This window comes from Lissotriton helveticus, chromosome 3_1, assembly GCF_964261635.1.
Source record: "Lissotriton helveticus chromosome 3_1, aLisHel1.1, whole genome shotgun sequence".
Lineage (NCBI taxonomy): Eukaryota > Metazoa > Chordata > Amphibia > Caudata > Salamandridae > Lissotriton > Lissotriton helveticus.
Window position 1 is genome coordinate 358,371,090 of NC_136061.1, and position 24,213 is coordinate 358,395,302.

At 50.5% G+C, this 24,213-nt stretch overlaps 1 protein-coding gene across 2 annotated transcripts in view; it reads right to left on the reverse strand.

Annotated features, from left to right (window-relative positions):
- The window catches only part of TAOK1 (TAO kinase 1), a 1,359,031-nt gene that overhangs the window by 373,202 nt on the left and 961,616 nt on the right, over positions 1 to 24,213 (reverse strand). For both annotated transcript variants that reach the window (XM_078680056.1, XM_078680057.1), the window contains exon 15: positions 18,898 to 19,026. In XM_078680056.1, coding sequence (XP_078536182.1) covers positions 18,898 to 19,026 — 129 coding nt within the window. The remainder of the gene's footprint in view (positions 1 to 18,897; positions 19,027 to 24,213) is intronic.

Sequence of the window (24,213 nt, forward strand, 5' to 3'; positions counted from 1 at the left end):
AGTGTCAGCATCTTGAACTTCTCCTTCCGGAGGAAGCCGTTGACGTTCCGTAGGTCCAAGATAGGGCGTAGGCCCCCTTTGCCCTTCTTGGGTACCAGGAAGTAGTGGGAGTAGCAACCACACCCTACTTCTGGCCCAGGAACGCGCTCGATGGCCCCCTTGGCCAAGAGGGCCGTAACTTCCTCCTGCAGAAGTCGCAAGTGATCCCCCGATACACGGTGGTTCTGCGGTGGCATGGCTGGAGGAGTCGCCTCGAAGGGGAGGGAGTAGCCCCTTCGGACGATTTGCAGCACCCACCTGTCCGAACCCTGCCCCCCACTGGCGTCACATGGGCCTGAAAGCACGGACTAGGAGGGTTTCGAGGCGGATGCTGCGGGGGAAGGTGTGGACTGACCTCGCCGTTGCCCCCGACCGCCCGGACGGCGGTTCCCACGGCCGCCACCGCGTTGGGTATTGCCCTGCGGCGCGTGGCTGGCGGCGCGTGTGGGCGCACCCCTTCCGTGGCCACGAAAGGAGTGATAGGCAGCCGGTTGCTGGCGCTGGCCCGAAAGGCCTAAGGACTTGGCCGTAGCCCTGGAGTCCTTAAAACGCTGAAGCGCATGGTCTGCCTTGTCGCCAAAGAGGCGACGGCCATCGAACGGCATGTCCATAAGTGTGTTCTGGACATCTGCCGAGAAGTTGGCGGACCTCAGCCAGGCGTGGCGTCTGACCGCCACCGTCGTAGCCATCGCTCTGCCTAGCGAGTCGGTGGTATCCAGCCCACACCGAATAGAGTATTTTGCTGCATCCCGGCCCTCCACAAGGGCTTGGCCGAGTTTGGCCCGTACCTCCAACGGACACTCTGGCAGCACTTCCGCGACCTTATCCCACACAGAGTGGGTGTAACGTCCCAAGAGGCAGGCGGTGTTAGAAGACCGCAGGCCGAGGCTAATTGATGAGAAGATCTTCTTCCCATACTGGTCATACCTCTTGGATTCCCGGTCCGGGGGGGCGGACGGGAATGCGGTCTGGGAATTGGACGCCTGGATGACCAGGCTCTCGGGGGTAGGATGGGAGGACAGGAAACATGGGTCGCCCGGGGCTGGGCGGTGGCGTCTGGCCACGTTCCTATCTACGGGCGAACCCGTAGCGGGCTTGGACCAAGTGCCCAGCAGAACGTCGGTCAAGGCCTCATTAAAAGGCAGCAGAGGCTCGGCCGAGCTTGACTGCGGTTTAAGGACCTCAGTGAGGAGGTTAGTCCTCACGGCCGCGACGGGGAGCTCAAGGCTCAAGGCCCAAGGCCTTGGCAGCCCTCATCAGCACCACACTATAAGTTGCCCCCTCCTCCGATGCCACGGAAGATGGGGAGACAAAACCAGTGTCTGGAGAGGTGTCCAGGCCACTGGCCTCCCCAAGGTCTCCTGTCCAGTCCTCATGAGACTGACACTCCCTGGTCAGAGGGTCCTCAGACCCCTCCCAGTCCTCTTCATCACCCATCTCCTGAAATTCAGGGTTCTCATCCAATGGGGCCTGCTCATAGAGAGAGAACTCTCCAACCGGTGTCTGGAGCGGCGCCCAACGGGGCCGTCCCGACGCCGGAACAGGAACGAAGGTGAACCGGGGACGGCGCCGCCCGAGGCCGGCGCCGGAGGCGACACCTGAGGGTCCGACGCCGGGGAGGTCGTCAGATCCACCGGCGACGAACCAGATCCCAAAGGAGGACCAGCAGCATCTTGCGGCGCCGGGCCCGAAGGCGCCGGCGGCGTCGGAACAACTGGACCTCTCAGCGCCGGGCCCGAAGGCACCGGCGGCGTCGGGATAACGGGGACCTGCGGCACCGGGCCCGAAGGCGCCGGCGGCGTCGGGGCCAAAGCACCCGACGGCATCGGGGCCGGAGCCGCCGACCCGCTAGGGCCCCCAGACGGGTCCGCTGGGCCCGAAGGCGCCGCGGAGCCCGTCGGAGGAGAGAGGTTCCTCATGGCCATGAGGAAGCGCTCGATCTCCTCTGGCGTCGCGTTGAGCCCAGGGACCGTAGGGTATGGGGCTTCAAGCGGCGCCCGCGACTCCGACGGAGCCGCGTGGGCGGTGTCACCCGAACCCCCGGCCGCATCGTGCGAGCGTCGGGGGGGAGTCCGAGGAGCGATGACGCCGCTTGGACTTCTTGTGCCTCTTACCTGACGACGACTTCGACCCGGAGGAGTGCGGCCTACTCCCGGAGCTGTGATGGCTCCGAGCACGCGACCTGTCCCTCGACCTCCCATGGGATCGGGACCTCTCACGGCGCGGGACCGACTGCCGGAGTTTGAGGCGCCTACGGGACAGCTCCCGCCTGGCTTTCGAAGAGAGGGCCCGGCAGTCGGAGCAGGCCTTGTCGTCGTCGCCCAAACATGACAAACAGACGCGGTGAGGATCCGTGACCGACATCAGCCGGTCGCAATCGTCAGAAGGTTTGAAGCTGGGCATCCCTAAGGCACCGTGTCGGAGTCGAGAGACAGACTCGAAATAGGATCAAAAAGATTAGTCAAAAAGTGACTAGGGTTACTGCTTTTTCCAGATCTGCGCTTGCTGGCGCGGAAAAAAGAAGAACTGACGTCAGCACGCGGAGGCGGCGTCTAAGTACTCCGACGACATCATCACGGCGCCCACGACGCCGACGACGGACGCGGAGCCGCAGACGACGCCTAACGACGCGCAAGGGTACTGCTATGCAAAATTTTCCGGATCCAGTCTGACGCCTGGGAATATTCTAAGGTAAGGAATCTAATACTAACGTGTCTCTTTCAGATCTATGGGTTTTCCTACTGATCCCTTGCTAAGAGTTGTAGTCAGGGTGTGCTAGGCCCTTTCTACTACAACAGCTGGTTCAGTAGAACTCAGAGTATTTCTAAGCTTGTTATATGTACCTAGAGTACCTTATGTGATCTTTCAAATGATATTTCAAGATTATATTTGGTAAAAACAACAGCAAGCTCAAATCCCAACCGCTGCACACCAATGTGATAAGTTGGCCTGATATATGATGCTCACTAGTTCTAGTGATCACCTTGTATCAGTCCAAACAACACTTATGGTGATTGGTTGTAAGTCAACCGTATAGACCAGCTATCCTAATGGTAGCATGGACAAAGCAGTCTTAGGCTAAACTCTTTTGGCATGTGAAGCCAGCTGTTTTACCACAATATAAACCCTTGAATACCAGATGAAAGGACACCACACAGGTTGTTATGAAAATAAACAGTATATTTATTAATAACAACACCTCTGAACTCTTCATGAGGTCAGAGGGCTAAGCACATGACAATCTCTTACGAAAAATACTACAAGTTGCACAAAATTACAATGGTGCCCTAGGGGCACGACAAACCATATACTAAGTAAGTGGAATGTGAAAGTCGATAAACGGAATGGAGCTGTCCAGAGGCTGTAGGATCGATGGGACCACGCTACACTAACTTCAGGTAAGTAATAGGAGGCCCACGGAACGCGTGTGCAGAGTGTGAACTCACATGCGAGTTGCGTAACAACGTCTATGGACAGAACAGTTCAAGTAAAAGGTAAGTAAGGACAATCCTGACTAGTTAGGACAACAACGACTGTGGAATTGGACACTAGGACAGTTAGACTACCCTGGAGCACCGAAATGCTCTCGTTACCTCACCCACGGGCTGCGGGTGCATAGGTGCCAAAGTGTGTCGGGTTCTCGCGTTGAAGTCAATGGAGCCTGAAAGAAAAGATGCTGCAGGCGACCAGGAGGAAGATGTCCGGTGCGATCCAAGGGTGGATCGGTGAAGAAGAGGAACTGAAAGCAGAGGGGACTGTGTTCAAAGTCACTAGCCAGTGACCGGTGTGGAACCAGGTGCTGTCGTCGCGATCAGGTGAAGAGTGGACGCTTGACTCTGCAGCCACGTGGACCAGGAGGTGTCTTCGACGACCAGGATGGAGGCACGAGCTGTCCCACGCACGCTCTCGCTAACGGCGGTGTCGGATCCGGGATTGGACTCAACAGGCCTTGGCAAAGGCAACCCACGCGGTGAAGGGAAAAGACGTCTGGTGCGGACTAGGAGAGTCCGGGGTGCCCCTCTTTTGAAAGGGAGCAAGGGCCAGTCTGGAGCAACCAGACCAGCAGCAAAGATTCAAAGGTTCGTCGTCTAGGAGGCCACTAGCCAGCCGGCAAGTGACCAGACAACGCGTCAAGCAGCAAACAAGCAGAAGGGCCCCACGCAGATCTCGTGGATGCTGGAGGGCTGATCTTCGGTGCAGGGGCTGCTCGGGGCTGGGGCTTCTCAGTCCCCAAAGCACTTGGTCGAGTTTACCTCGGAAGTCGTGCTGGAAGCGAAGTGCAGGTTCGTTCAAGATGGCCGGTCCCACGTGTCTCGTCGCACCCACGGGTCTCAGCTTTGCTGTAGATGTATGTTGAGGTCGGAGAGGTCTGGGAATCCGGGTCTCGTCGGGCTCTGAAGTCTGGATCCTCGACGGAAGACGACAAAGTGAAGCCGCTGGACGCTTGATGGTGCCTGCAGTTGCAGGGTGGACACTCCTTGCCCCACAAGGGAGATTCTTCAGTCTTCTGTGGAGCAGAACGTCGAAGGCCAGAGTTTCTTCTTGTTGAATAGTTCAGGATAATCTAACTTGGAATGGGACCAGCTCCTACCTTTATTCTCCTAAAGGGGGCTGCACTACTGACTAGGTCCCTCCCCTGGGTGGGACCAGGAAGGGGGGTGGCTACACCCCCTATCCTTTGTCCGGTTTCCCGCCAGAGCTGGGGCAGGGCTGCCCCAGCAACTGGTTTGAACCGGTGTATGCACAGGGCACCTTGTGTGCCCCAGGCATGTCTCATTCCTTTCAGGCCTATCCTCCCCAATACACAAAATCCTGTCTGGGGTGGTGCTAGCACCTCCCAAGGCAGGAAACCCTTTGTCCAAGCCATCCTCGCTGGAAGGACTCCCAGCAGCAGGAGGTCAGACTTGTGTCTGTGGTGGCAGCATCCATTTTGTGATGCTGAGGCTTGAGTTAACTTTAACCGGGGTTCACAGTTACATACATGTCGTGTCCCTCTAGAAGGGTGGAATGCTACCCCCGTCGCCAGAATTGGCGAGGGGGTAGTATTCCAAATCGTATGACACCTTACTCGACATGTTTTGATAATGTTATACCAGAGTTAGCATTTAACCGCAAGGTTGATAATGCACTTAAGAGTATATGGTATAGCGTTATCATGGAACAGCTATTAGGACTTGGTTCCGCAAGCTGCAAACGGGCTCAGCTCATGCCAGAGCACCATCTCACATAATTCCAAGCACTCTGCCTTCAGGATTGATAAGGCCTGCCATAGGAGTGACTGATAGGAATATATGTGTCCATTTTAAGGTTAGATATAGGTATACTATATCTACAGCAAAGGGTGTTTACACCACCTTGCCCCAGCTGTCATGCAGCCAGTTGTGTCAGATTTAGATGGCCAGCCAGGTGTGGCATAATACATGCTTCAGCCCCTGGTAGGCCCTGGGTACACCTATGCCCTGGGTACAGGGACTGATAAGGTGGCCCAGTACCAATTGGTAAATGCACCTAAAGTACATGGTTGTCAATTTAGAGAGAGAACAGCTAGGCTGTGGGTCTGATTAGCAGGCCCACAGCCAGGGAAAGTCGTAAACCAGTGAAGCAAAAAGCAAAAATCTGGGGTGACCATAGGATTGCAGACCCCACTCTCCTACAAGCGCCCACGTAACCAACAAAGAGTTGGTCATCCACCGGGAACTGGCGTTTGCGATCCAAATAGAATGAGAGCGCACATTTTGGGTCCAGACGGTGGAGCCGCTCTTCCTCTTTAGAGGGATGCGGTGGCGGGAAGAAGGTTGGCAAGGTGATAGACTGCCCGATGTGGAAGGCCGTGACAACCTTGGGCAGGAAAGATGGCTTAGTACGCAACACAACCTTGTCCGGATGGACAGAAAGGAAAGGAGGAGTACAAGAAAGGGCCTGAAGCTCACTCACTCTCCTGGCAGAGGTGATGGCAACCAGGAAAGCAGTCTTCCAAGTTAGAAGGCGGAGAGGACAGTTGTGAAGTGGCTCAAAGGGAGCGCACATCAGAAACGTAAGAACAAGGTTCAAGTCTCACTGAGGCATCACAAACGGAACAGGAGGAAACGTGTGTGTGATGCCCTTTAGAAAACGATTTACAATAGGGGACTTGAACAAAGAAGGTTGATCAGGCAGCCTCAAAAAGGCTGAAATGGGTAGAAAGGTAGCCCTACTGGGCAAGAGAAAGAAGGAAGAGAAGAACCTCAGAGAGAGGGGCAGCAAGAGGATCCACACCCTTTGCTGGGCACCGTGCCACAAATCTGTTCCACCTGCAGGCGTATACCGACTTTGTGGAGGGACGCCTGGCTGCCAGAATGACGTTACAGACTTCAGGAGGCAAGTCAAATGGCCTCAACTGTCGCCGCTCAATCTCCAAGCATGGAGGTGGAGACTGGACAGGTTCGGGTGGAGGACCGTCCCCTGCTGCTGAGACAGAAGGTCCTCCTGAAGAGGCAGACGAACCGGGGGATCGACTGACATACTGAGTAGCTCGGGATACCAGCACCTTCGTGCCCAGTCCGGAGCCACAAGGATGACTTGTGCCCGGTCGCTCTTGATCTTCAGCACTCTGGGCAGAAGTGGTATAGGCGGAAAGGCGTACAACAGACCGCAACTCCACTCGCGACGAAAAGCGTCTCCGAGCGAGTGACGCCTTGGAAATTCCAACGCGCTGAACTGATGACATTGCGCGTTCTCTTCGGTGGCGAATAGATCTAACCAAGGCTCTCCCCATCGCTGAAAGAGGCCTTGCGCTACGTCAGAGTTCAGACACCATTCGTGATCCATCATGCACCGACGGCTGAGCTCGTCCGCCCCGGCGTTCAGAGAACCTGCCAGGTGTTGAGCCACCAGGGTCACGCCCTGGCGTTTCAGCCACTGCCAGAGGCGCAGAGCCTCCTGGCAAAGGGTCCACGACCCCACCCCGCCCTGTTTGTTGCAGTACCACATGGCGGTGGTGTTGTCCGTGAACACCTGCACCAAACTCCCCCCGGACAGAGGGGAGGAATGCTTTCAGTGCTAGACGAATCGCCCGCAACTCCAAAAGGTTGATGTGGAGCCGGGCCTCCGCCGGAGAGCAGAGGCCTCTGATCTCCGCCTCTCCCATGTGGCCTCCCCAGCCCTGGAGGGACGCATCCGTCACGACTACATGCTCCGGTTGGGGAAGGGAGAGGGATCTGCCGCAGACCCAATCGCGGTCCGTGAGCCACCACTGCAGTTGTCTCGCAGTGCCCTCCGAGATCAGGACGTGGTCGGACAGGTTGCCCTGATGCTGGGCCCACTGAAACTTCAGGTCCCACTGCAGAGCCCGCATCCGCCACCTGGCGTGATGCACCAGTAGGATGCAGGAGGCCATCAGTGTGAGAAGTTGGCCTGATATGCAGTGCTCACTATTCTAGTGAACACTATGTATCAGTCCAAACAACCCTTATTGATGTTTGGTTGTAAGTCAACCTGATAGACCAGCTATCCTAGTAGCATGGACACGTGCAGTCTTTAGGCTAAACTCTAGAGGGCGTGTTAAGCCAGCTGTTTTACCATCACATATACCCCTTGAACACCAAGTGAAAGGACACCACACAAGTTGTTATGAAAAATAAAGTATATTTATTTATAACAAGACTACCCTGGCTCTTTATGAGACAGGGAGCTAAGCACACAACAAAACTCTTAAAGAAATACTTAAAGTTGCACAATTTACACAAATGCCCGAGGGGCATGAAAAGGAATGCGTTACTTACCTGTAACAGCAGTTATCCAGTATTGGTGTCTTTCATAGATTCACATGCCTGAATCATTCCCCGTCGTCGAGATGGGAGCCCCGGTAATAGAAAAGTAATGTCCTATAGACATACATAGAGAAAAATAGGCCTAAGGGTCTTGCCTTAGTAGCCTATCCATGTCCTTTGGTAAAAAGGACCAAAATCCTGAAGGTAGCCAATCAGCTACCACCTCCCTCTAGAACCTTCCTGCCAGGAGCCTCAGTCTCTCATATTTTCGTACGCACCAAGCTAGGTAGACGTAATATATGTGCTGGAGTGAGAGATGAGTACTTCCTGGGGAGGTGGGAGGGTTGCATGTGAATCTATGAAAGACACCAATACTGGATAACTGCTGTTACAGGTAAGTAACGCATTCCTTATCCAGTATTATGGGTGTCTTTCATAGATTCACATGCCTGAATCAGAATAGCAAGCAATACATTATGCACATTTGCGATGGAACATAAGAAGTAGTCTGAGATAAAACATATCATGCGACTATATGCCATCAGTAATACAATAAATAAAGTAAATAAATGTGCATACCATTGTAGGATGGTGGGAAGAAGGAAGGCTCATCTCACTGGAATAGATGGCGAAGTACAGCATGGCCCACGGCTGCATCCTGCATCAGTTCCGTATCCAGGCAGTAGTGCCTGGTAAATGTATGCGGCGATTTCCAAGTCGCTGCTCTGCAAATGTCCAGAATCGGTACTCCAGCGAATAATGCTGCCGATGTGGACACAGCCCTCGTGGAATGTGCTCGGACCGTGGAATGCAATGGACGTCCTGCTTTGTCGTGACAAAAGGCAATTGCCGCTGATATCCATCGGGAAATGCTTTGCTTAGAGATTGGCATGCCTTTTCTAGGTCTGCTGAACACCAAACACAAAAGCGTTTCCATTTCAAGGAATACGTTTTGTTTGTACTGGCAGCTCTTGCTTTAGCTAAGACATCCTTGCACTCCTGCGGGATGTTTAGGTGACAGAATTCTCTGTACTCAGGAGCCATGCCGATAATCTGAGAGATTTCAGATTCGGGTGGAGTACTTGGCCTTTGTACATTGAGAGAAGAGTTGGATGTTGACGTAGTTGGATTGATGGTCGAACAGACAGGCGACTGAGGTCCGTAAACCAATGTTGTCTCGGCCAGTATGGGGCAATGAGAATCAGGGTGCAGTGTTCCATTTTCATTTTCCGAATGACTCTGGTGATCAGGGGAAATGGAGGAAATGCGTACGCCAACACGTTGCGCCATGCGATGGAAAATGCATTTCCTAGTGACCTCGGTTGGGGATGCCAGCTTGCGAAGCTGTGGCATTTGGCGTTCTCTCTGGTGGCAAAGAGGTCTATGCGTGGTTTCCCCCATGCCGAGAAGACGTCGTTGAGAACTTGTTGATCCAGTTCCCATTCGTGGGACAGAGATTTCTGTTTGCTGAGAGCGTCGGCTATTACGTTGTCCTTTCCTGGGACATACTCTGCTGTTAATGTGATGTTGTTGAGCAGTAGCCAGTTCCAGATGTTTTGCGATTCTCGAGACAGTGTCAGTGAACGCGTCCCTCCCTGCTTGTTCAAGTAGTGCATTGTGGTTGTGTTGTCCGTTCGCACAAGCACTGACGAATTTTTTATGCGAGGGAGGAATGCCTGAAGAACTGCTCTCAGTTCTAGGAGGTTGATATGGAGAGTCTTCTCTCTGTCTGTCCATTTGCCACTGATTTGCAGATCCTGCAGGACTGCACCCCATCCCTCCAGAGAGGCGTCTGTTGTTATGACGTGAGGAGTTGCTGGTATCAAGAACGTTAGACCATTGGACAAGTTTTTGTTCGTCTTCCACCACAGCAAAGCCTCTGTTATTTGTCGAGTGATGACTATACGATCCTCGAAAGAGCCTGTACATTGGGTCCATTGTTTGTTCAGAGCCTCCTGAATGGGGCGCATTCTGAGCCGACAGTGAGGAATGAGAAGAATGCAAGAAGACATCATCCCTAGAAGGGATTTGAAAGTTCTGACTTTGATGGACTTTTTTGAAGACACTGCGGTAGCTAGAGCCATCAGTTTTTGTTTTCGTTCTTGAGATGGGAAGGCTTTGGAAGAAACTGTGTTTAGAGTTGCCCCCAGGAATGTTAGAATTCTTGTAGGTTGTAAGGTTGATTTCTCTAAGTTGAGAGTTAAACCTAGGTGCTTGAAAAGATCGAGACAGGCGGTTGAAGACAGCTGCGCGCCTGTGAGAGATGGTGCTTTCACCAGCCAGTCGTCTAGGTAGGGGAAGACTTGGTGATTCTGCTGTCTCAGAAAAGCTGCCACCGGAGCCAGGCATTTTATAAAAATGCGTGGCGCTGATCTGAGGCCAAACGGTAGGACACAGAATTGGTAATGTTGACCTGCCACTTCGAAGCGAAGAAATTTTTTGTGGCGATTGTGAATTGGGATATGGTAATATGCGTCCCGTAGGTCCAAAGACGTCATATAGTCTCCTTCCTCTAAGGATCCTAAGATTTCCTGGATCGTCACCATTCGGAACGATTGGCTCTTTAGAAAGGCATTGAGTGCCCTGAGATCGAGAATGGGCCTCCATTTCTTCTTTTTCTGCTGAATTAAAAAGAAGCGGGAATAAAATCCCTTCCCTTTCTGGGTGGATGGAACTCGTTCTATTGCTCCCTTCTTCAGCATTGAAGAGATTTCTTGTAGGAGCAAACGAAGGTGCCTGTGTGGAAGTTTGCGAGGAGGAGTTAATGGTGGAATGGAGTTGAATTCCAATGTGTGACCGTGTTGGATTAATTGTAGAACCCACCGATCCGTCGTTATTGATCTCCAGTTGCCGAGGAAGTGTGTCAATTTTCCTCCAATCCTGAGAGGACACAACGGCGTGGGGAGTGTCTGCGGGAATTGGTCATTGTCGTAAGCCGGTCGTTTTCTTCTGGGATTTGCCCCTGAAGTTCGCTCTCCCGTAGGAGGTCTGACGACCTTGTTGTTGCTGTCGTTGGTATTGTGAGCGGTTTGGATTGTAGGAGTAAGAGGATTTTCCCTGATATGATCCTCTGTATGAGGATTGACCTCGTCCTCTGTGCCTTTGAAAGGACTGATTTTTGAATTGTAAAGTCCCGAGAGCTCTTGCAGTGTCAGTGTCTTTCTTGATCGTCTGCAAGGCTTCATCTATTTTTGCCCCAAATAGATGCTGTCCGTCATAGGGCATGTCCAAAACCTTGGTTTGGACCTCTTGACGGAAGGACGTCGCTTTGAGCCATCCTTGTCTGCGCAAAACAGCTGCGCCAGCCAGCTGTCTAAAGCCTGTTATTGCGACATCCACAGCTGAATCAATTATCTCCGAGGCGGACATCTGACCTTCTTGAAGGAGCGACTGGACTTCATCCTTCGGATCTTCGGGTACCTCTGCCAGATATGGAACGATATCTTCCCACAATTGCCTATTGTATCTGCCTAGCAGAGCAATGGCGTTGGCCACCTTTACAGTCATGGCTGACGTTGTGGAGAAGCGTTTGCCGATGCCATCCAATTTTCTGCCCTCCTTGTCTGGTGGTGCTGACAGTGGAGAGGATGGATTTCTGGAATTCTTTTGGGCGGCTTGAGTGACTACAGAGTCCGGCTTGGGATGTGTATTAAGGCAAATTGGTGCAGATGTTGGTGCCTTATACTTTTTTATCCAATCTAGGCACCACTATTGAAACAGAAGCAGGTGTTTGCATGAGCTGCTGACCTTGTTCCCAGATGTAGTCTATTATGGGAACTGACCTCGGCGACTTTTTTATAGGATCCTTAAAGTCGTAGAGAAAACAATCCGTTTCCTTAGATTCCATGGTCATGTGGAATCTGATGGCCGCTCTCTCAATCAAATTGTGGAATCCGCCTATATCCACTGGTGGAGAGTCTGAAGTGTTGGGTTCTGGCGTGGCTGGAGAATGAGCGAAGTAATCCTCGCCATCTCTGTTATGTTAGAGGTCGTCTCGAACCTCTCCTTCCTCAGGGACATCTTCTTCTTCTTCCTCAGAAGATTGAACGTTATGTACCGCGTCACTTCCGTGTGGAAGAACCAAAGGTGTTGGTCGTGCCTTTGGGAATTGTTGCGGTCTGGACGACTCGTGAGGCTTCTCTGTGGAAGAGGCCGCTGGTGATTCAGGGAATCGTTTTTTGTAGTCTGTGATTAAGAATTGTAAATCAGAGACTATTTCAGCTGGTAGGCATATCATCGGAGTTACTCGAGTGTGTTCTTGCACGTGCGTAGTTTCCTCCGTAAAGATGACATCATCTCCGTCATCGTCAGTACTCTGGCATTTGACATCGAGGTCCGATGGACTGGTAGCCTGTTCAAATTGGTCGTCATCAGATTCATCAGTTTGCAATAAGCGAGCTGGTGGTAGTTTTTGAACCCTACTGGGTGATGTTAAAGCCGGTGTTATAGGAAGTTTGGTGATCATTTGTGAGGGAATCAACTCCGCTTTTTTCCATGGTGTCGACGATGTCGTCGACGGTATTGATGACGGTCATTTGTCGAGCGGCGACTGTTCTTTTGTCGTCGTCGCTGTCGTCGGCGATGTGGTCGTCGACGGTGTGGTCGTCGGCGCAATCTTCGCCGTCGACGCGGTCGTCGCCGGTACTTTCGTCGTCGAGGATGCTCTCGTCGACGACGATGGTTTAGCCGTCGACGGTGTTTTTGTCGTCGGTGGCGATTTAATCGTCGACGGTAAAGGCGTCGTCGACTTTTGTTTAATAGTCGTCGTCGATGTCGTCGTCGTCGATGGCGACGTCGACGAAGCTTTAACAAATGACTGTTGCTTTTTAATCAGTACAATTGACGACAGTGGCTTACCCATCGTCGACGATTGGGTGGTCGTCGTCATTGAAGCAAAGGCGGACGACGCCATCGTCGTCGAGACAGTCGTCGTCGACGTGGAGACATATGTAGTTTTCTTTGAAGAAAACATCGACGAAGTTGTCGACGAAGACTGCGATGGCTTTTTGAAGGTTGCCGGTTCCTTCACAGACGTGTCTGATCTTACCTCAGAAGACTTGGTAGTAGTCTTTTTGTGAGGGACGTCTGAATGGCCAGGGGAAGCCTCCCTTGGCCTCTTTAAGGACAGTTTTGAAGAGACTGAAGCCATGTCACTGCCTGCCGAGGAAAGCACATCATCATCTCTGGTTTTTAGTCTGTTTAACCAGAGGAGCAGTCTTCCTTCTCTATCCTTAAGAGTTTTGGTAGAGAATGTTCTACAAATCCTACATTCTTTGACAGAATGATCCGGATACAGGCAGTAGAGACAAGTCTCATGCTTGTCATCAATGTGTAGTCTCTTCTTGCCACAAGAGGAGCAGGCTCGAAATAATCCTTTCTTCTGTTGTTCAGCCATAGTAGAAGTGAAAAATCCAAATTTTCTGTTGAAAAAGTGATAAATCCAAGAAACCTGAGGAGAGCTCAGGTGGGGACTCCCTAGCACAACGTGCGGTAGAAAATCTGAGAGACTGAGGCTCCTGGCAGGAAGGTTCTAGAGGGAGGTGGTAGCTGATTGGCTACCTTCAGGATTTTGGTCCTTTTTACAAAAGGACATGGATAGGCTACTAAGGCAAGACCCTTAGGCCTATTTTTCTCTATGTATGTCTGTGAGAAGTTGGCCTGATATATAATGTTCACTATTCTAATGAGCACTATATATCAGTCCAAACAACCCTTATTGATGATTGGTTGTAAGTCAACCTTATAGACCAGCTATCCTAGTAGCATGGATACGAGTAGTCTAAGGCTAAGACTCTAGAGGGCGTGTTAAGCCAGCTGTTTTACCATCACATTACCCCTTGAACACCAAGTGAAAGGACACCACACAAGTTGTTATGAAAATAAATGTATATTTATTTCTAACAAGTATACCCTGAACTCTTTATGAGTCAGGGAGCTAAGCACAATACAAAACTCTTAAGAAAATACTTTAAGTCGCACAATTTACACAAATGCCCGAGGGGCACGAAAAACCATATATTACAAAAGTGGAATGCGAATTACTAGCAGGTAACTATTCTCATAGACTTTAGAAACGCTAGTCCTACAATGCTAAACACTTAGATTAGTTGCAGGAGGCCTGTGGACGTCGTGTGCAGAGTGGGAACTCTCACGCGTAAGGCGGGAAAAAGTCTATGGAAGCTAGTAAAGACAAAGTTACTGTTCTCGGGCGAACCCGACTAGGTGGGTCGAAAACGGGAGTGGATCCGAACACTTAGGGTGTTGGACTATGCTGGAGCACCGGAGTACTCAGGTTACCTAGCCCAGGGGCTGCGGCTGCATAGGGTTGAAGTTGCGTCGGAAACCCACGTTGAAGATCCAGGAGCCTGAAGAAAGAGTTGCTGGCAGGCGGCCAGTGAAGAAAGTTCGTGGTGATCCAAGCCTGGATCAGGGAAGAAGGAAACCTGAAAGCAGAGGGGACCAAGTTCTGAATCACTAGCCAGTGATTAAGCGGGCACCAGGATGGCACCGGGCGAAGTCACCGCAGTCAGGTGAGTGGGCGCTGCTGGGCTCTGCAGTCTCTCGGACCAGGAGGCGTTGTCGGCGACCAGGATGGAGGTGCGAGCTGTCCCACGAAGGTTCTTGCTGTCGACGTCGCTGGACCCAGGATTGGGCAACAAGTCTTGGCAAATGCAAGGCCCACGCGGTGGACCTAAAATGGCGTCTTGAGAGGACCAGGAGGGTCCAGGGTGCTCCTCTTTTGGAGGGGAGCACGGGCTAGTCTGGAGCAACCAGACCAGCAGTGTTAGTTGTCGTGGAGCGTCGTGAGGGGGCCACTAGCCAACGGGCAAGCGACCTGGACAACGCGGTGAGCAGCAAAAAGCAGAAGGGCCCCACGCCAATCTCGTGGATGCAGGGGGGCTGGACTTCGGTGCTGGAGCTGCTCAGGGTCGGGGCTTCTCTTACCCCAAGGCACTCGGTCAAGGGTCACTCAGGCGTCGTGCTGGACAAGCGTCGTGCAGTTCTGAAGATGGCCGGTCCCTCGAGATCTCGTCACACCCACGGATCACAGCTGGGCTGATGATGCAGGTTGAGGTCAGAGGTGCCAGGGAAGCCGGTTCTCGTCGTGCTGGAGCAGTCTTGATCCGAAGGAGAGACTGGCAACAAACAGCGATGCTTGGTTGGTGCCTGCTGCTGCAGGGTGACTACTCCTTAGTCACAAGGGAGAAATCTTGAGAAGAGTCTTGAGTTCCTTTCGTGGAAAGTCGGTTCAGGATTCAAAGATGATCTGATTTGGAAGGGGGCCTGCTCCTACCTTTATCCTGCAAAAGGGGATGGCACGCGACTAAGTCCTGCCCTATGGGTGGGACTAGGAAGGGGGGTGGTTACACCCCTCTCCCTTGCCGGGCTTTCCCCAGCTCAGGGGCTGGTGTGCCCCTGGAACTGGTTTAAGCCGGCATATGCACAGTGAGAACCGGGGTGCCACTTGCAGTCACCTTCCTCTAAAGCCCTGCCTACCTAGGATACACAAAATCCTGTCTGGGACGGTGCTGGCACCGCCCCTGGCAGGAAACCCTTTGTCCTTGCCTCCCGCGCTGGGATGACTCCCAGCAGCAGGAGGGCAGACTTGTGTCTCGGTGGCAGCATCCATCTTGTGGAGCTGAGGCTATGTCTGACTTTAACCGGGGTTACAGGTTACCAACATGTTGTGTCCCTCTAGAAGGGTGGAATGCTAACCCCGTCGCCAGAATTGGCGAGGGGTTAGTATTCCAATTCGTATGCCACCGTACTCAACATGTTCTGATAATGTTATACCAAAGTTAGCATATGACCGCGAGGTACATAATGCACTTAAGAGTATATGGTATAGCGTTATCATGGAACAGCTATTAGGACTTGGTTCCGCAAGCTGCAAACGGGCTCAGCTCATGCCAGAGCACCATTTCACATTATTCCACGCACTCTGCCTTCAGGATTGTTAAGGCCTGCCATAGGAGTGACTGATAGGAATATATGTGTCCATTTTAGGTTTAGATATAGGAATACTATATCTAAAGCAAAGGGTGATTACACCACCTTGCCCCAGCTGTCAAGCAGCCAGTTGTGTCTGGTTTAGTTAACTCAGGGGTGGCATAATACATGCTGCAGCCCCTGGGAGACTTCTGGGTACACCTCTGTCCTGGTTACAGGGACACAAGAGAGGGCCCAGTGCCAATTCAGTACCTGGGTACAATTTGGAGTAGAGAGAACAGCTAGGCTGTGGGTCTGATTAGCAGGCCCACAGCCAGGGAAAGTCGTAAACCAGTGAAGCAAAAAGCAAAAATCTGGGTGATCATAGGATTGCAGACCCTACTCTCCTAACAAGGACCAACTGGTCAGTTGTTATTTTTTTGCCATTGATTAAGATGTGAAGAAATTTCTCTCCTCAGGAAATCTGCAATGATTCGGAAAAGAAAGAACCGAAGCCTGGAACTCGTCATTGGTGATGTGAGGAATCCTTTCCCTGTCACCTGCTCTCCCTCTGGGGGTAGATCTAGAATATGCTCCTGATTGTGATTGACGCTGGGCATACTGCGGTCGATATGGCTGGGAAGAAGTAGTGTAGGAGGGATACCTATACTGCTGATATCCACCCCTGTAGGACGGAAGACCCCTTCCTCCCACTCCCCTAAAGGGTACCTTTTGGTACTGAAGCATCCCCAATGACTTAGCAGTGTTGGTGTCTTTCTTTATATCCTGCAGTGCATCATCTATGTGTTTTCTTAATAATGCTTCTTCGAAAGGAAGGTCAAGGATCTTGTTCTGTACTTCTGGCCTAAACGACGTGGCTCTGAGCCATCTTTGACGTCACAACACTGCTGCACCGCCCAGTGATCTGAATGCTGTGGTAGAAATATCCATTGCACACTCTATTACCTTCATGGATGCCCATTCTCTTTCCTGGAGAATCTTCCTTGCTTCCGAATTAATGTCCACAGGAAGCGGATCAACATACAGAGCTAGGTCGCACCTCATTTGTCGATCATATCGACCTTGAATGACGAGAGCATTGGTTGCTCTGATTTCCAGAGCTGACGCTGAAGAAAAACGCTTACAAGTGGAGGGTTGATGATGGGAGCAGAAGAGTTCTTGGCACTGCCCGAGATTTTACAGAGTCTGGCTTCGGATCACCCACAAAGCAGGCAGGAGCGTCTTCTGGAGCCTTGCATTTTTTCTGCAATCTGGATAACAATGGGGTCATCATGGCTGGCATTTTCATTACTTTGAGCCCTACCTCCCATATGTGACTTACAATAGGCATAGCTCTTACCGATTTTCAACAGGGCTTTTTAAAATCATATAAAAAACAGTCAGTTTGAGTTGTCAGCATTGGTAGATCAAACCTTTTGGCAGCCCTTTCAAGTAGGTGTGAAAACCACCAATGTCCTCTGGTGGCAAGTCAATAGATACAGGAGAGGGAGAAGCTGGCGTGGAAATGAGGTAATGGTCCCACTCCTGATGTGGATCCCTAAGTTCCCCCTCTTTCTGGTCATCATCTCAAGTTCCAGGATCTTGTTGCAGAGCCAGTGGTGGTGATGATTTCGGAGGAAATACAGACTGCAAATCTTGAACCCTCTGGGGAGTAGATGGAATAGATCGTGGCCAAGGGGGCAGTGTAGACTGTTCAGGAGAAACAGATGCTGGTGGAAACCTCTTCCTATATTCATCCATCAATATAAACTGCAGGTCTGTTAGCAACAATGATAGCATGCAGACTACCTCCTCCTGAAAGTCACAATGAGATTTCTGTTGAGGAATATAATACTGATGCTGCCCAAACACCTCATCAAAATCATGTTACTCGCATTTGACGCGCAATTGCAACGGGCTATTCAATTAACCTAGAGTACCACCATCCTCAGAATCTTGTTCTTTCAAAAGATGAGAAGACAACAAAGGAGTAACCTTGCTAGGTGAGTTAACTTCTACTGTAATCTGTCTTGTTCTTTGTTTTTCTCTTTTCATGTGGTTTTTCTGTCGTTGACAATTTTGCTGATGTTACTGCCGACGAAGCCACAGTCTGTGCTGTAGATAATCTGTGGCAATTCAGGCACCATAGTAGGCGCCATTGTTACCGTCATCTAAATTGTCGCCGCAAGCGTCGCCAATTAAGTGGCCACTGCTACCACCGGTTCCGTCAACGACGTCAACTAGATAACGGCAAAGAACTTGTGGGTTTTACTGATGATGGTGTCACCGCCAATGATGTTGACGGCGGTGCGGTACTTGCCTTCTGTTTAGATGACTGAAGGCCTCTATACTCGACGACAGTGAGGGTTTTTCGTCAACTGCCTCGTCAACGATGCGATTCTCATCAAAGGTTTTTCTTCAGGAGGTACAGAGTAAGGTTTTTTGAAAGGGTGCCTGCAAGGAGGGGGTGTAGAAGAAGGCTCAGAGCTTGCCTGTTTTTGATTTACTGTCTCCTGAACAATGTTCCTTTCTCTCTTTTTCAGATTTGTGAAGAGATTTTAAGGGACTGCGTTCATGATACATATGTGAGGTCTTCTTGAAAGCTTTCTTTGGAACCTCACTAGAAGAGTGAGCGTGTGGTGATTCCCTTCTCTTATACAATCTGGTTTAAAACCACTGAACCAGATGAATAAGCGGAGCCGAGCTTAGAGGAGACTCCCTAGCACACGTGGTAGAAAATCAGAGGGTCTATGGTTCTCTCACAAGTGTTCTAGAGGGTGAGAGGTCCCGATTGGTTCATGCTTAAGTTTTGGTCTGTTTTATAAAACAGAGTTAAGTTACAAAACTGGGATGGGCCTAGGCCTAGTTTCTATTTTGTATGAGCTTTGCATTGCAATTTTGATATACTGGGGACTCCGGTCTCGGCGATGTGGAATTATTCAAACATGTGAATCTAGTTCCAATACTGGATTAAGCACTTTTTCTAGTGGAAGCACACATCTTCCTAATTAAAACATGTACTACTGACTACCAACATGTGGGCAGAATGAAAACCGCTCTCTGTGGCAGAGAATGGTACTCTTGAAAACTCATTTTTATGTTGAACAGATTACATCTGCTGACAGCTATACTGTCAAGCCAGACCTAGACATCATGAAAAGAAGCCGGTCAGTGAGCATACCTCCTTAAGCTGCTCTTTGCGCAGTTTGTATTCCCTCTTCTGTGACTCCAGAAAGCTGTTCAGTTCTTTCTTTTGCTGTGCTTGGATATGCTGCTGGAATTTCTTTTCTTCACTTGTCATCAATTTTCCCTATGCAAAATAAGGATACAAAATATATTTAAAAAAAAGGCAAATTAGCAAGTAGTCTTTTGAATCAAACATCACTGTTTGAACCTGAAATTTGGAGGTCACAAAAAGAATTCATAAAGGACAAGTTACTTACATATGGTAATGTCTTATCTCGTAGAGACACGATCTAGCCGCCTTTGAACTTCCAGGCGTCACGCTGCATCAGGAAGATTTTTCTCAGGAGTACCCCTGTGCGAAGGTAGATGATGTCAGTCGACTTTGCGTGACGTCGGCGTCGTCTTCATCACGACGTCCGCTCAGTCAATATAACCGCCACTCCGGCGCGCTGACATCAGCACTTTTCACGCCAGAAGCGCGAAGCCATGAAGTGACTGACCATGGTATGTTAAAAAATTAACAGCTAGGGTCCTGAAAGTGGAACATCCCTGACACTTGAAAATCAATTCCACAGTGCGGGGAGGATGGGTGAGTCGGTAAGGAATCTGCGGCTAGATCAGGTCTCTACCAGATAAGGCGTTACTGAAGGTAAGTAACTTGTTCATCTGATTAGAGACATCTAACCGCAGATTACCTACTGTTGAACAGATACCCAAGCAATAACATCCCCGGAGGAGGGACTGCGGAATGGCTTAGACCAGAAAGTCCTGCAAAACAGAGTGATCGAACAGGCCTTCTCTGCAAACCTGGGAATCCAGGCAGTAGTGTCTGGCGAACTTGTGCAGTGAAGCCCACGTGGCTGCTTGGCATATATCAGAAACGGGAGCACCACGCTGGAGAGTGGTGGTGGCTGCCTTCACCCTGGTGGAATGGGCCCTAAGCCCTTCAGGAGGATCCTTCTTCGCGAAGGCGTAACAAATTAAAATACAGAGGATGACCCATCAAGATATAGTCCTCTTCTGGATAGCATGGCCTTTCTTTACACCCACATATCCAATAAAGAGTTGGTCGTCCACCTGGGACTCTGTGGTTCCATCAAGGTAGAATGATAACGCTCTTTTTGGTCCAGACGATGGAGACGTTCCTCTTCCTTGGAAGATGCAAGGGTGCATAGAAGGTGAGAAAGGTGACTAACTGTCCCAGATGAAAGGATGTAACTAACTTAGGCAGAAAGGATCTCCTAGTCCGGAGTACTACCTTGTCCGGAAAGATCGTCAGGTAAAGAGGCTGTTAGGACAATGCCTGCAATTTACTCACTCTCCTGGCAGAGGTTATTGCCACCAAAAAAGCTGTCTTGATGCTGAGCAACCACAGAGGACAGTTATGCAGTGGCTCAAATGACACACACATCAGGAAAGTGAGCACCAAACTAAGGTCCCACTGTGGCATGATGAAAGGTGAAGGGAAGAACAAATGAGTTAACCCCTTCAAAAACCACTGCACTAGAGATTTAAATAGAGAGGGCTGATCAGGCAGCCGAAGAAAAGAAGAAAGAGCCGAAAGGTAGCCCTTCAAAGTGCCCAGAGCAGAGCTCTGCTGGACCAAGGAAAGATTAAACAGGAGGTCTTGAGATAATGGAGCAGATAAGGGGTCAACAGACATGTAGGTACAATATTTACAAAACTTGTTCCATAGACCGGCATATACCAATTTTGTAGAAGGACGCCTGGCTGCCAAAATAAACTCACATATTTCGGGAGGGAGGTCAAAAGCTGTCAACTGTGGCCTCTCAATCTCCACACAAGGAGGCGGAGAGTGGACAGGTTCCAATGGAGAAACCTCCCCTGCTGCTGCGATATAAGATTCTCCTGAATAGGCATCCTGACCGGGAGGATCAATGCTCATGTCCAGAAGCTCGGGATGCCAAACTCTCCATGCCCAGTCCGGAGCCACATGAATAACTTGTGCCCGGTCACTCCTGACCTTCTTGAGCACTCTGGGCAGTAGTGGTGTGGGCAGAAAGGCATATGGAGGACTGAGCATCGCTGTGCGAGTGCTGCCTTGGAAACTCCAAAAACAGCTGACATGTAACGTTCTCTTTGGAGGCGAACCGATCTTAGGAAGGCTATCCCCACCGCAGAAAGAGCCCTTGTACCACCTCGGGATGGAGACACCTTTGGTGATCCGCAAGGCACCTTCGGCTGAGCTTGTCTGCCCTAACGTTCAGAGTACCTGCCAGATGTTGAACCACCAGGGAAATACCTTGATGTTCCAGCCAAGTCCAGATATGCAGGGCCTCTTGACAGAGTTTACAACCCCACAATGCTCTGTTTTTTGCAGTACCACATGGCGGTAGTGTTGTCCGTGAACACCTGTACGAGCCTTCCCTTTATCGACAGCCAAAAGGCTTTCAGTGCCAGCCAGATCGCCCGAAGCGCCAACAGACTGATATGGAGCTTGGCTTCCGCCAGAGACCAGAGTCCTCTGATCTCCACCTCTCCCAGATAGCCTCCCCAGCCCAATAGGGATGCACCCATCACTGCTGTGAAGTCTGGGTGGGAAAGGGAGGGAAGTCTGCCCTTGAACCAATTGCTGTTCGTTAGCCACCAATGCAGGCCATTCACTGTACCCTCTGAAATCTGAACCTGGTCGATGAGATTTCCTCGATGCTGTGCCCAATGTCATTTCAGGTCCCACTGCAAAGGCCGCATGTGCCACGTTGCAGGGGTCACTGAGCAGGCTGCAGGAGGCCATGAGACCCAACGGCCTCAGAGTCATTCTCACTGAAATCCAAGATAGAGCCTGAAACATCGCCTGAATATCTTGGACTCGCCATTCAGGAGGATAGGACCGAAACTGTACTGTGTCCAGAACAGCTCCAATGAAAAGGAGCGTCTAAGAGGGAGTCAGGTGTGACTTCGGTACATTGAACAGTATGATTCATTAATACATCCGTGATACAGACATCCATTTTATCAAAACAAAACAGGAAAGAAACAAAATGAAATTAAATCTTAGAATTCCAAAATACAACATATTGTGCTATGTCTTCACTACATTCTCTCGTGCTAGTCCCCCCACCCACCACCATGTCCTAGATGCTATTAATTCACAATATAATACGATCACCCACCCTATTGTCCCATTATTCCTGTATCTATTGGCATTGTAGTGAGGAGCTCTAGATATAGGCCTCAATATTAGGCCCATCTCTTCCAAATATTTAGGTGTTTCTGAGGGCATCCCCTAGCTTTAACTATAGGTAGCTCCATACACATGCAGAAATCCAAACCCTTTTTCCATACTTCCAATAAGGAAGGGGAAATGGCTTTCCACAATCTGGCGATATCTCGTTTCGCTAATGTGAGACCCAGAAGCAGTAGATGAAACTTATAGCTATTGCCCCAGTCTTGGCGAAATAGGAATGTCCCATCCTAACAGCTCGGAGAGGCATCTCCTAACCCCCGTCCAGAACCTGTTGAGTACAACACATTGCCAAATTGTGTGTAGAAAGGTGCCGTCAGTGTTACCACAGCGCAAGTATATAGGGGATTCCACTAGACCTGCCCTCCATAGCCTATGTCTGTTGAAATATATCCGCTGTAGGTATTTGTGAGAAAGTGCCCTCTTTCTGCATGGTTGCCCTCACTTTTTCCTGAATTGCTGATGTGCTTTGACTGAGTGTGCCCTGGTCTCCTGCTAATCCGGTACTGTGAGAAAGTGCCCTCTTTCTTGCATGGTGTGCCCCCACTTTTTCCTGAATTGCTGATGTGCTTTGACTGAGTGTGCCCTGGGCTCCTGCGAATCAGGTACCCAGTGCCTGTGTTCCTTCCCTAAAACTACATTGAAGCCTAAACCCAATTGGCATCTCTGGCCACATGTCAGTCCCTGGTAAATGGTACCATAGATACCTAGGGCAGTGCTGACCAGAGAAGGCCCCTAAGGGCTACAGCACTTATTGTGCCACCCTTAGAGGCCCTGTACCCTGACACACACACACAGACTGACTTTGCAGGCTGAGTGTCTTGGTGCAGAACAAAACAGAGTCGACAAGGCACACACCCCTGTGTGCCATGCCCACAAACCACTGCCCAGGTATACATCAGTCACCCCTCTAGCTGGGTGCCCTATGTCAGTGGTGAGGGTACAGGTGCCTGAACCCTGTACCCCTACAGTGCCCAAGTCCATTCCTGGGCCCTGTAAGTGCAGTTTTGCCATTAAGAGTAGATGGTACTGGGAGTTTGTCATTACAGGAAACCAGGAAACAGATTACACTACCGACTGAACCGGTCTTCTCCTGGTACCGCAGATTTTAATCAATGAAGCGCGGCCCACCTCAATAGCCCCCGATTCTGGGCTGCTTTCCCAGGCTATCAATTTCTTAGCCCTTGCCCGTGCCGATCGGGGTAACCTTTTTCCTTTTCCCCCCCGGCATTAGAGGCTTATAATGTTAAAGGCAAATATAAATGTCCTGATGATGGTCCCCATGACTAAGTAGTGGGACCGAAATGCCATCGACTCATTGTACACCATATACAAATGCTTGATTTATATGTTATATTTAATGGTGTTTAACTGATATTTCTGTACACTCAATACTTTACAGAAATCGCTGCTTTTGCCTTGAAAAGCCCTGCTCTTTTCCTCTGTTTACCTTTTGTACTGATCTGACTGTGTTTGGGTACAGGCTTGTGCCCCACACTGGTGATTTGTTAAAGGTATTCCTGTGTATGAAGTATTTCAATTGAGTAAAAAATTGAAGACCTCTGTCCGGCTGGACATGTCGCCCCAAATATAGAACTGATTCAGTCTATATTCATTGCTTTGCATATAATTCTTTTGCATGGACCGATGTTTCCCAAAATTACAAACTCCACAGCACCATAATGGCTATACTGAAGACTGAGAAGATTGGTATCAAGCTTCTCAACACATTAAACCCACACTGATGCCAGTGTGGGATTTAATGTAGAATGCGTGACAGAGGGCATCTTAGAGATGCCCTCTGAAACTGGACCAACTCTCAGTGACTTGACTGAGTGGCTGCCTAGGCTGCCTCCACCAGACATGTTTCTGGACCCCTGGGTCGAGAGTTTGCTGCTCTCTGGGGCCCGAAACAATGCACATCCTGGGACGAGGCGCCAATCCTACTCCCCCAGGATGGGCAGGGTTCACGAAGGAGAAGCTTCAAAAGCATGCAGCCTTTGTGAGACTCTTCAGACCATTTGCTGCTGTCAGCAACTGGTTCCCATTGTTTCTAGCCCCACTTTGGGTGGGAGAACCGGCGGGAAAAACGTGAGGAAGAGAGGT